The sequence below is a fragment of the Dermacentor albipictus genome, chromosome 8 (assembly GCF_038994185.2).
Source record: "Dermacentor albipictus isolate Rhodes 1998 colony chromosome 8, USDA_Dalb.pri_finalv2, whole genome shotgun sequence".
Classification (NCBI taxonomy): Eukaryota; Metazoa; Arthropoda; class Arachnida; order Ixodida; family Ixodidae; genus Dermacentor; species Dermacentor albipictus.
The window spans coordinates 96,148,295-96,160,693 of NC_091828.1; the positions used below are offsets into that span (position 1 = coordinate 96,148,295).

The 12,399-nt window shown below is 48.8% G+C and overlaps 1 protein-coding gene across 3 annotated transcripts in view; it reads right to left on the minus strand.

Moving 5' to 3' along the window:
* LOC135912892 (high mobility group nucleosome-binding domain-containing protein 5-like) overlaps positions 1 to 5,601 on the minus strand; it is a 78,883-nt gene extending 73,282 nt beyond the window's left edge. For all 3 annotated transcript variants that reach the window (XM_065445479.1, XM_065445478.2, XM_065445480.1), the window contains exons 1-3: positions 5,491 to 5,601; positions 3,315 to 3,487; positions 806 to 943 (exon numbers count right to left, since the gene is read on the minus strand). In XM_065445479.1, the coding sequence (XP_065301551.1) occupies positions 806 to 943; positions 3,315 to 3,477 (301 nt within the window). In that variant the 5' untranslated portion in view covers positions 3,478 to 3,487; positions 5,491 to 5,601. The remainder of the gene's footprint in view (positions 1 to 805; positions 944 to 3,314; positions 3,488 to 5,490) is intronic.
* Positions 5,602 to 12,399: the final 6,798 nt, after the last annotated feature.

Genomic DNA, 12,399 nt, shown 5'->3' on the forward strand with positions numbered 1-12,399 from the left:
TATTAAACATGCCAAGTTTCGGGAACCTTTATTCAGCCAACGCGGCCCAAATGCGAAAACAAACTTTGGAATCCCTGACGTCACGCTGACGTACCGGCGCTGGCGTTTCGGCGCGAAATTCAAATACTGATACTTGGACCTTCATTTTCTCGTCTAATATTCAAACTATTTTCTTCAAATGACTGCCTGCAGGTTTCTCAAACAATGCTTTATTAGTCTAAACTGATTTATTGTTTCCCTTTAGTGTCCCTTTAAGGTGCTCTTCGCGCGTCGCCCGCTAGAGGAATACGCCCAGTCAGATGGCGCGCACTGCGCTTCCTCCTCGCCCTCCCTCGCTCATCGCCCGCATATCGTGCAAAGGTAAATATATGTTCGCTCGCTTAGCCTAAAGAACATCAACACCGAGGTGCGAGTGTCACTAAGAGACACCCAAGTTCAAGATCAGGGTCGCCTGCCATTTTTTCGTATTTTTGTTTATTTATTTATTCATTTATTCATTCAGTCAGTCAGTCAGTCATTGGCTGATTGATTGGTCGACCAAATGATTGACTAGCGGATCCATCAATCGTTTCACTAAGGAATAAGCAACTATAACCAGTGGATTCGTCGATTGGTCGATTGCCAGTGTGCATTTCTGAATCAATGATTGACTCCACGTTTGTCTCGCTCGGTAACTTCTTTATCGTTTTCTACGATAAATATTTTAAATGACACTGAGGCGGCGGGGTGGAACTGGTTCCTCACTGACTCGCTCCGTCCTTACAGCGTGGCGTCACGACAGACGAGCACGTGCTTTGTTGCTTACTCTTGGCGTCCTTGTCCTCCTCGCCCTCGCCGGCGACCCTTCGCACCTTGGGATCCCTCTCGCCGTCCAATGCGTCCGCTTTGCCTGCCTGTTTGTCGCCGCTGTCGGTGTCGTTGCTCCGCTTGGTGGCTGCGCCGGCTGCAAGGCGGAATTGATGCGCCACCAGCAGCGGTCAGTCACGTGAACGCGAACCCGACTGAGTGACCCTCCCGACCGAGGCTGCTATTCCGAACACTGTCCAATTCCGCCGTATAAAATGGAATGGAATAGAATAGAAGCCGGGCACTTAGAATAGAAGCTTATAACCGTATTGATGTACATAAGCGGTGGGGATGACAGAATGGAAGCTGCATGACGGCAGCTTGACTACACACTGACATATTCATTTTACATGCGTGTGCTAAGATAAAAAAAATACGTTCTGAAAGAGCAGAAATGTCCCAACTACGAAACGGACAAAGAAATACTTTTCAAGAGACACAAGAAAAAAGTTAACATTCACAAAAGTATTGGCAGTGATGTGTTTTTAGATACATGATGACACATGTTTTCATCACTTAGTTTGAATTTGAGAAGTGTTGAGGGACGACAACTGGAGAGTGCTTCAAGGCCGTAATCAGTGCGTCTGCGCAGAAATGCCCTGTCAGTGTTCATTGTATCGAATTGGGCGAAAAGCTGGATTCCGTCGCAAGTTTGCTATGTTTCGGATATGAGTCGTAACCTTAATCATTTCACATTTGAAAGAACGTACACGTTGATATTCGTAAAGATAATCTATTCGTAAAAAAATTTTAACTTCAGGAATAAATTCGCCATCTTGCCAGCTCTGACTGGCTCACGGGACTGCCACGTATTGGCTCAAAACTCCAACGAGGCGGAATTCGACGACATGGCAGGATTTGAGTGTCAAGAATAGCTCCCCGAGACCGACCGATCGACCCGATATACGCCCGGTCCAACCTGATCCAACTGGTGTTTTTTTTTAACGGATCAATTGACTGGCTCACTGACTAACCGACAAATTCATTGACTTACTGAACGACTGGCACACCGTAAACCGATTTATACTCTCAAGGGTGATTTCTGTCCATGACTCACACCCTTGGGCCCCTTACGGGTGTGAAGGTGCGAGCTAGACCTATCTACACCTTTGAGGGTGTAAAACGGTTTACAGGGCAGTTTGACTAACTCGTTGACTGGTCATATAGCTGACTAACTGCCTCACTAATTTAGTTGTTGACTAATGTGTTCGAGGCCCCAAAATTAGGTATGGGCAATAAGAGACGTACCGTAGTGGAAGGAGCTATGGATTGCGCACCGAAAGCACGATTCACGAGCGCTTTTGCTTTTCGTCCCCTATCGGAATGCAGCGGTCGGGAGTCGAACCCGTGATCTCGTGCTTGGCAGTAGAACGTCACGGCCACCGAGCCACAGCGACCTTATACGAAACCGGTCCCCGAGCACCTCGTATTGCGCATGAATCGATCGTTGTCTCTTTTGTAACGTTTATCAATCGCCGTTCACCGTAAAGGTCAAGCCCATTTATATCATCATCATTATCATCGTCAGCCTATTTTATGTCCACTGCAGGACGAAGGCCTCTCCCTGCGATCTCCAATTACCCCTGTCCTGCGCCATCCGATTCCAACTCACACCACCTAGTCTTCTGTCGTCCTCTACTGCGCTTCACTTCTCTTGGTACCCATTCTGTCACCCTAATGGTCCAACGGTTACCTACTCTACACATTACATGACCTGCACAGCGCCATTTTTCTTTTCTCTTCATGTCAATTAGAATGTCGTCTATACCCGTTTGCTCTCTGATCCAAACCGCTCTCTTTCTGTCTCTTAAAGTTATGTCTTTACGCAGTCCTTAACTTGTTCTCAAGCTTCTTTGTCAGTCTCATTTATATACGTCTGAAACCCATTTACACACGTCTGAAAATTTTTTGCGTCGTGACTCAGTATCCCCGCTGTGGCTACAATGGCCGACACTCGCACAACTACGAGACGCTCCGAGCTCTCGCGTATACTTCTCGCTGACGTCAGTGCAACGGCGCCGCTTTCGTTGCAATTTTTTTTTTTGAAATTTCGACAGTTTCTGAGGAAGATCTGTCGCAAAAGTTGCGACGTTTATAGTCTTTGCATTCCCTCGCGCGAAACGCAGCCATTCTTCATCGACGAACACTTAACTATAGACTTTGTTATACCAAGTGCCTCGGAAAACCATGCGCCGCAAGATCGCAGGTCATGGTACAAACAAGTATTATCGGCTATAACAAATCATTTAAGTCACTCTGACAATTGCCAGTTTTCTTTCTTTCTTTTTGTCGGGTTTAGTGGGTTCGGATTTGCCTTTTACGCAAAAATGTAATGACATCGTCGACAAAAATGTAATGTAAAATGTAAAATGTAATGTAATGCCACGTCGACACTCCTCTAAGGATAGCGTGGTTTCCCTTTGCCGTTTCTTCGCGTGTATACTTGATAAAGGGTCGCGGTCGCTCACCTCGCTCTTGTTCCGGAGGCGTCCCCAAGTTGTCCTCGCCCTTCTCGTCCTTGCTGAGAAGCCTGGGCACCTTGGCTTCGCTCTGACCGCTTGTGCCGTCCTCTGCCGGTCGCTTCCGCTGTTCCCGGTGGCTATCATCGCTGTTTTCCCGCTCGTCGGCCATGCCCCAGCCGCTGTGTACCGGGACAAAAGAAAGTCAAGGGATTCTCAAAACTTTTTGTTCGCAAAGGTCTGTCCTCTGCCGACCGGCTTAGGTCAACTAACTCGTAGCGGGTTATCAGTTTCGGCTTCGACAACTCGCATCCGAAAGCCTCGGGGATTTCCGCCTACACTGATCCGCTATATGTGTTGCTGTCCCTGCGCCTCGATTCGTAAAGTGAATTGGCATCGCTTCGCAAAATGCTGTATAGTCTCGTGGTTAAACTAAGACGGCATACCAATTCCCCCTGGAGAGGCGTGTTGGTCCTAGGTTTGAAACCCGGATCGGGAGATGGGTGTGCGTGTCTACAGGGTTTAAATCGCAAACCAGTTTGTAACTCGGCGTTCACGCTCATGGGGGATTGAAAAACGTTGGTCCGAATTTTAAATGTAACTGCGAATATTTATTTCTGAGGGAACAGTACGTAGGCTCTCTTGTAGTTTCGTGCTTCTCTTTGGTATAGATGATGCTTTTCCCAATTTATTGAACTTCCTCTCTGTTGAGGGTTTCCGTGGCATTGCGGAAATAAATGCGTCAGCAGCGACAATCATTGACGTATAACAAGTTGACGAGGACCTTCATGTAACACAAGATGTGCCGCGTAACAAAAGAAGAACGTTTAGGGCTAGTTAGTGAATTATTTAAGTACATGCAGGGTAGTTCGGAAAATACTGACGTAGAAGAGATACGTAAACAGGGCGGGCGCAGATTGCCAACTATATTTCAGAAATTAAAAACAGGCAGGATATAAGCGTCCCTCTATCGGACATATGTGCCGCTCGAATGCCGACAGAGGCGGAATGAAAGTTGTCACAGCTATGGATATGCCATATCTTAAAGGGTCCCTCACAAGGCCCCATAGCAAATTTCGGTTATACGCTCGAAGTTGTTACGTGTCCTCTATAGGGGGTGTTCTGCCGCAAAACATTTTTTCAAATCGGCTCATTAATAGCCGAGATAGAAATATTTCAGTGCCGCGAACCCATGATTTCACAAGGTGAGCTCCAGTGCATAGCGAGACTCTCTCTCAGGGTAGAGATTGATACGACCGGATCTCTTAGTCACGGTATAGCGGTACAAGGTAGATTGTGAAGTGAAAAAAAGATTAGGAAAATGTACACAAAAATGCTAGATAAAAAAACATGTATAGCATACATGATTAAATGAAGCAGGCTAAAAAAAATTGTGGGCTTTTACGTGCCAAAACCACTTTCTGATTATGAGGCACACCGTAGTGGGGGACTCCGGAAATTTCGCCACCTAGGAGTTCTTTAACGTGCACCTAAATCGAAGTACCACGGGTGTTTTCGCATTTCGCCCCCATCGAAATGCGGCCGCCGTGGCCGGGATTCGACCCCGCGATCTCGTGCTTAGCAGCCCAACACCACTAAGCAACCACGGCGGGTGTGAAGCAGGCTATAGGCGACAATTTTTCACCGCCCCGTATCAAGGGGGATGCCATTAAATCATCATCAGCGTAGCTAACATGCCTCATCAAGTTGCCTTCACACAATAGCCCAAAATTTTCACCGCAACCTACCCGTCCTATACAGGCGCTGAAACCCGAACTCAATGTCGGAGCAGCATTGGTCCCATGTACCAGCTGAGCGTCTACCCTTTAAGCAGAATTACACACTTTTGCCACACGACAATAATCGTCATCTGTCTCGTCCGCATTTGCTTTAACGCGACGAGCCCGGTGCTTCCAAGTCACGAACAGCATGCCCGTTATCAGCATGACAGAGCATTCTCGACAGGAAAGTAGCGAGCGCAGCGTTTTCAAGGAAGGAAACGCAAGGAAGACCGATGACGATTATCGTTGTGTGGCAAATATACACCCCAAAGGGTGTAAGAATGTAGGATCTCGCGATCGTCGCACCACAGCCAGCTGCTGCGGGCAGCAAAAAACAGTGGTGCTCTCGGAGCAGGCGGGCGATCGCACTGTGCTTAGACTGAACGCGAGCACGCAATACATGCCTCGTGGTACAGCGCGTCCGGCGCCTTCCAGCAGCCCTGGAGGTCCCGGGTCGCCTGGATGCAGCCGAAACGGTGGCCGGCTGGCCCACAATTGATTAGGCAGATGATGATGATGGTGGTCGTGGTGGTGGTGGTGATAATGATGATGATGGTGGGGTGGTGATAATGATGATGGTAATGGTGATCATGGTGGTGGTGGTGATAATGATGATGATGGTGGTGGTAATGATGATGGTGGTGGTGGTGATAATGATGATGGTGGTGGTGGTGACAATGACGACGCTAGGCATAGCTGTTGCTTACGTGCCGAGCGTGTTGCGGCGACGTGTTCCTCCTCCGTGGCATGTAAAATTCGGCCCCCTCTCGAGCTGCCAAGCATGCATCTGTACGCTCGGCAGCAGAAAATCAAGCATTCAAGTTTGTTGGCAGAAATTCTGTTTGCGTTCTCTTCCTTCGGTCGCTGTATGGACATCATGAGCGTCGACCACGTGATGTGAAGAGTCGAGACCGCGGTGGCTGCGAGACTTGGTAAACGAAGTCCTAATGCAAGCAGGCGTATAAAGTGAAACTTGTGCTTGGGCTAGTTGGTTCATGCCGTTTGTGTCCTGTCGTTTGTGTTCTTCTGGTCTATTGGCTTCGACAAGTACAACGATTCCTCCGCGACTCGCGGCTGCGGCGGAATGCTACGACCACGAAAGCCAAACCTGGGCCGTCCAGCAGGTCTCGGCGGCTCTTGAAAGACAAAGGCCGAGCGAAACCGACGGAACGTTGCCCCACAGGGCGACCAACCGCAGGAGTAACACGCGCTGGAGTTGAGTAGAGACCACCTGCTGAGAAGACGTCAGGGCCCGCGTCACGGCGCCATTTAGTCATGGTGTCGTTCTGCAGGCGACTACATGAAGTTGTCTCTCTCTCTGGTCTATTGCGCCTTGCTTTTTACACTTTCAGGCGTATAAAATTTGCGGGCTCAACCTGCCTCGGAGATGATTGACGACACTGATGCGATTAGCAACCTTTCCTGTGACTGGGGTGCCTAATTGGTTAATATATTTTATATGTTATGGCGAATAATTATGGTCGTGAAAGTAACGAGGCACAGTTGACGCATGTACAAGAGCAAAGTGTTCATTAATAGCCCTTTCATCATAACTGACGTACCGATACGTTCCGCGTTTCTGACCCGCCATGTTTATTTGACATTCCTTTTCTCAGATATAGGAGTGTGAGGACCACACCGAGAGAGCATTTACCGTGATCTGACATTTTTTTTTTCATTTCTTGGCAGGTCAAAATAAGCCATTGTGTAAAAAAAACGACGCTGGGGGCGCTCCACAAATGACGAAAAAAGCCGATACTGAAAGGGACAAAGAACTTGACGTGTTATCTTTAATTTTTCTATGCACTCTAATAGCAGTTTACGCTCTTTGAGGTTTATTTTTGTCCCACCGCGATAATCGTCATGACACTTTCTTGTAGTACATTCGTGAAGTGGGTTAAAAAAATAAATTGCTTTTTAATTTTATGTTTTAGTACAGTAGAATTTCTATTATTCGAACTCGCAGGAACGAGAAAACTTGATTGAAATAAAGGAAGCTCATTGAGTGGAGGACATGCGCGCAGCGCTACAGTGGGCGGCGTATTGTGCACTAATACACAATGGACGAGTTCCGGAAGTGTGGCTTCACGGCAGCGTGGCGCGTGCTGCCGGTGACGCCACGCCTCAAAGCAAAGTTCGCATACATCTCGTACCCCGACATTAACGTCAAATTTTTAACTTTTCGCTGCGGGTTATGCACGCCGAATAACGGTACGGGAGCAGCAGCCGGCGCGTGGCGGATGGATGGATAGATGGATCTTACGAGCGTCCCCTTTGGAACGGGGCGGAGTGTTGCACCAGAAAGCTCTTGCTATTTTTTTAGTTTAATTGTTTGTTTTATTATTAGACATTACAATTACAAAGAAAAATGTAATACAGAAGGAGGTCTCAAAGTAAAAATTGTCAGGGGGACCTCCCGTTACAACATGTACAAAATATGTAATATAGGATTAGCAACGAGGTTAAGAACAGCGTGAAAATACAATCAGCATATTAGAAGTAATTAATGAAACATCGGGTAGTTGAAGATCGCCGATTATAGTGCCTAATGTCCTACCCAAGAAAAAAAAACACTATGAACAACCAACTTTTTTTACTCCTATTGCGAACTTTGTTTTTGTACGTCTCCCCTCTATTGCGAACTTTGCTCTTGCGCTGCCAGGTCGGAAGCGCCACCTCGCGAGTTTGCGCGCTGCTGACAGCACGGTCGGCGGTGTGGTACGTTAGGATTAGCCGTCTCACACGCACACGCGCTCGAATTACCAGATGTTCTTTTTTTTTCATTCGCACATTGAATACCCACAAATTTGACAGGAGCGCGGCGTCAGTTCAAATATACCGGAAGTTCGAATTAAGCGGGTTCGAATTAACGAAATTCCACTGGACTTATTTAAAAGCAGAGCCACGCACTGGATGCTATGTTGTGCGCGCACTGTACATCTTTCACTCTTGTGGGGTCAGCGCATGTTGTTTTCCGTGTGTGCGCACGTGCAGGGGCTCCCAAACCAGACGATAACCAAGTCTGATGGAGTTGAATCTGTCTGTCAACGCCAAGCTCATGCTGGTCGGCTCCTAGAAGTACCCACGCCCGAGCAGCTCAAGGACAACACGAATACAGAGTGCCTTTTAGAGCGAAGCTTTCTTTGCCTCTTCCTTCCACTTTCCCACTGCCGCTGCTGTCCGGCACGCCACGTCGAGGGGGGGGGGGGGGTCAGAACGTGTGTATACATGACAGGAGCGAGTCAGAGAGGAAAGGCGACGCGAGAAACTCATTTGGACCCCACCGCATAGAATGTGCACAATGCCATCTGGAGCTCCCTGGTCGTCGCCACATTAGCCTCTTGACAGCTGTAATTATTCGTTTGCTGAAACTGCAGCGCTTCCCTTTCTACTAACGTGCGAGTCCAGAGGGGGCGTAGATATAACGGTAGAGAGGAGGGAAGAGAACAGGCAGTTCACGTACAAGGAGGGGGGAGGGGAAGGTGGCGTGAGAAGGCAAGGAAATCCTACCGCTATGCGACACAGTTTGCTGGGAAACTGTATAAGCTTGAGTTCAAGGTACGGTACACTACGTTCCTATTTCTGAAAAATAAACGCCACGCGAATATGTCAAGCGGACAAATTACGCAAGGCGTGCAGAAGCAAAGCCGCATTAACTAAAGCGCACCGCAGGGTCTAGGCGACACTACGGAAGCGGTCGACCATCAAATCAACACTTCTGTGCCCGCCGCGGTAGCTTTGCGGCTATGGCATTGCTAGCTGTCGTGTATTTGATCGGGACCGCGGCAACCGCATATCGACGGGGGCGAAATAGAAAACGCACGTGCACTTAGATTTTGGGATACGTTAAAGAACATCATGGTGTCAAAATTAATCCGGAGTCCGCCACTACGGCGTGCCTCATAATCCGATTGTGGTTTCGGCACGTACAGCCCTATAATCCAACTTTAATAGTTCTGCCACGATGATACGTGCTATGCGAGGCAGTGAAAATGTGCAGCTCTCTCAAAGGTTATGAAGTATGGCTCAAGCAAACACCTCTGCCTGTGTGTTCTGTGTACCACCAAACAGCAGTGGCGCACGCACGGTAGTGTTTAACATCAACTCACCACTCTCGTGTTATACTAAACGTTGAAGAAGATAAGCTTTCGCCGTCACCATCACCTCTAATTATCCTCAAAGCAACCAGCACAGAAAGCTTCGCTTACATCGATTCCCACAGTGCGTGGGATCTGCATATTTTTTATCAGAGTTCATCTTTTATCTTACGACTTGGGCCACTGGTCTGTACCCAAATAGACAAGCTTAGACGACTGGGTGTGGGCCCATTTTTTGGTGGATTCACAGAAAGGTTATGAACCAGACTCTAAAAAATTTATCCGGTGAAGGGAACAATCGACCACGCGGCACACGGGTTCCCCAAGCAAAGCAGCCCGCTGTTTAGCACGCTGCACCCCGAATGTGCCAGGGCGGCGAGGGAACAATTCTCAGTGTTCGCACGCACCGGCGCGCCTCGCATCTCGTAAGCCACGAGCGGACTACGCGGCGGCGGCGCGAGATGGCGCAGCGTGTCCAGAGGGAATAAAACCCCTTCAACTTCGTAAAGTAGCGCCACGCTTTGAAGAATGCCGCCTCCTCCTCGCGCGCTCTGACCGAGGCCGACGCCGCGTCGCTATATTGGCCTAATAGTATCACGTGGGCCCTCGCGCCGTGCATCAGCGCCATTTTTGCTCGAGGAGCGTCTACGGAGTGGCGAGGAGCGCATGTTGGCGCCATCGCTACGCTCGCGCAGTGTAGGCGGCGCCACGGTCGAGGATTGAGCGTCAAAGAGAGGATAAACGAGGAGGAGTGAAGGCCGAGGAGGAGAGTGTCGCTACTTTATGAAGTTTAAGGGGTTTTGAGAAGGAAGCGCGACAGAGGAGCCTGGTTGCGGTGCACGCCTCATACGCGACTCGTTTCGGCGGTTGCAATACACTGATAATCGCACTAACGTTCACATTCATCTTGAGATGGGTTCTACCAGAACTTTTTTTATTGCAATAGCAATCACATGGACACTCCAAGCACATTTCTGCCGTCGCCGTGATGTTCCGCATAAAGTCCAAGGGCGATAACACGGTCGCCACGCGTCGTATGCTGAAGTGCGAGTGAAAGCACGCGAGGGAAGCAGGCGATCGCGGCTCCATCTGGCGCGCGCGAAAGGCCGTGGGGGGATGGGAGGCAGGGCTCGAGGGCGGGGGCAGCGTTGTGCTCCGGCAGGAACTGCGCATTTCGCGACCGGGCGCAAGGGAAACTGACGATCGCAGCTCAAATCTCGCCCGCCATATATGGAGGAAAGAGGGTATGCAGCGTGGGAGCTGGGGGGGAGGGTCGGCTTCGACTCTACCAACAAGTGCGTACTTTACACAGCCGCGCGCGGTTGCGAGCACAGTATCTTGGAAAAGGGTTTACAGACAGCTCATACCTTTGTGCGCTGGGTTCTCGCCGCTCTTGCGTTGCAGCGATAGACCGCATGAAGGTCACTTCGCTCGCTGCTGCTGCCACTTGCTCACACCAGTGCTTTGACAGCGGGTGTCCACGCTCATCTAGTGCAATGTGCTCATGTTAGCTTCTGCGCGCTTACACCATGCTTGTTAATTCAGTTAGTAAGCGAATGTTTCGAACTTTACACGGCCAATAAAACTACTATCCTTACTTCATATAGCTGTCTACTTATTTGCTATCACAATCGATGGTTTGCCTTTTGAGCGAAACTATGACTTTTTTTAAAAAAGAAGATGGAGCCTTCCTTAGCGAGTTACCACCACTTTTCCATATCGGCTACGTTTCTAGCCTCTTTTGTGAGCCCAATCCGGAGCTTGTGCGGCCTAAAAAATATGGGCCAATGAGTGCTACTGCGTATGTGCCCTGGGAGTAGTGGTCACTGTGATGTTCTGGATATGTGTGTGTGTGTGTGTGTATAAAATGTTTTCTCAAACAAATCAATAGAAATGTCCACTGTTGAGATTCAGTCACGGCATCACCATCACAGAGGCCCGCTACTCTGACCAGTATGCCACACGGGCATACCTCAAGAGGTGGAGTAGAACATGCTCAAGAATTCCCCACATGCAAGCCAGCATGTGGAGATGCAATTGGCGCAGTTTTTGAACGCCAACGGTTCGTGCAACGCATCCAGCAGGAGTCGCTTTAAGTGCTGCATTGTGCCAAGATGTCACAAGTGCGTAGCTTTCAACACTGTCCTAGGAGTCCAAGCACAACGCTGGACCTTGTTATAGCAGTCAAGGGTTCGCCCTTCGGAGAAACCATCAGTTTCTTAAGTAAATCAATAATTGTTTCATGGACATATTTGCAGAGGAACTCTAGTGCAGATGTCTGGTACTGTAGCCATTATGCCACAGACACTTTTCCTCCCACGACGGCATGCCTCATGATCAGATCGTAGTTTTGGGCTGTAAAACCACAGACCTTTAAAAATTAACGTTAAAATATGGGCCGATCCTGAAGAAAGTGGTCTAAGTATGCAAGTTGATGCCGAACATAGTGCAGTCTAATTATGTGTGCCGATCCCGAAGAGAGAGTGTCAAAATGTTCAGAGACCGACGCGACACAGTGCCGTGCGCAGGGACTCCGCCGCTATCACGCCCCCAACTCGCTCAGGAAGACACCATCGTCTTCAACTGGAGGTAACTTTTCTGTTTTTATTGGCGAAGCCAGTGTGGGCAACATCCAGGGAATACAGCAGTGAGTTTTTGTAACGCAAACTGCACTGACTACTGCCATTATAAATGCACCTTGGAGCCAAGTCATTAACAGGTGCAGGTGGCAGTTTCACATCGGCATGGTCAGGTGACGTTACGTGTACGCAGATCGCTGATTTTTAATGTGCAGGTGGTGCAGGTGAGGCAGCAATAAAAGCAGGACTTCTGCTAGGCTTGCGCTCCCAGCACAACACCGTGCATGGTGAATTTTCTTGCACATCATCATGCCCACCATTTCCCAGGGGCAACACAACAACAGCCGCGACTTTAATTTGGATGACACCAGCCTCATGACAGGTCACATGTTCTGGTTCTGGTGTTCAGGCACTGGTATCAAGTTTCGAAGGGGAAGATTTTTTTTTCTTCCAATACCTTTCGTCTAAGGTACATACTGATACAGACGACAGATGCCGTGAAGTATGGGTGTAGTACAGCACTTTTAATAGCTTTCGCTGTAACCTTGCATCACTGGGAACACGTTAATTCCAATGTTTAACCATTCAATATGCTCGCAAGTACTACACAACAATTTTTTTTTGCATTAAGTGATGG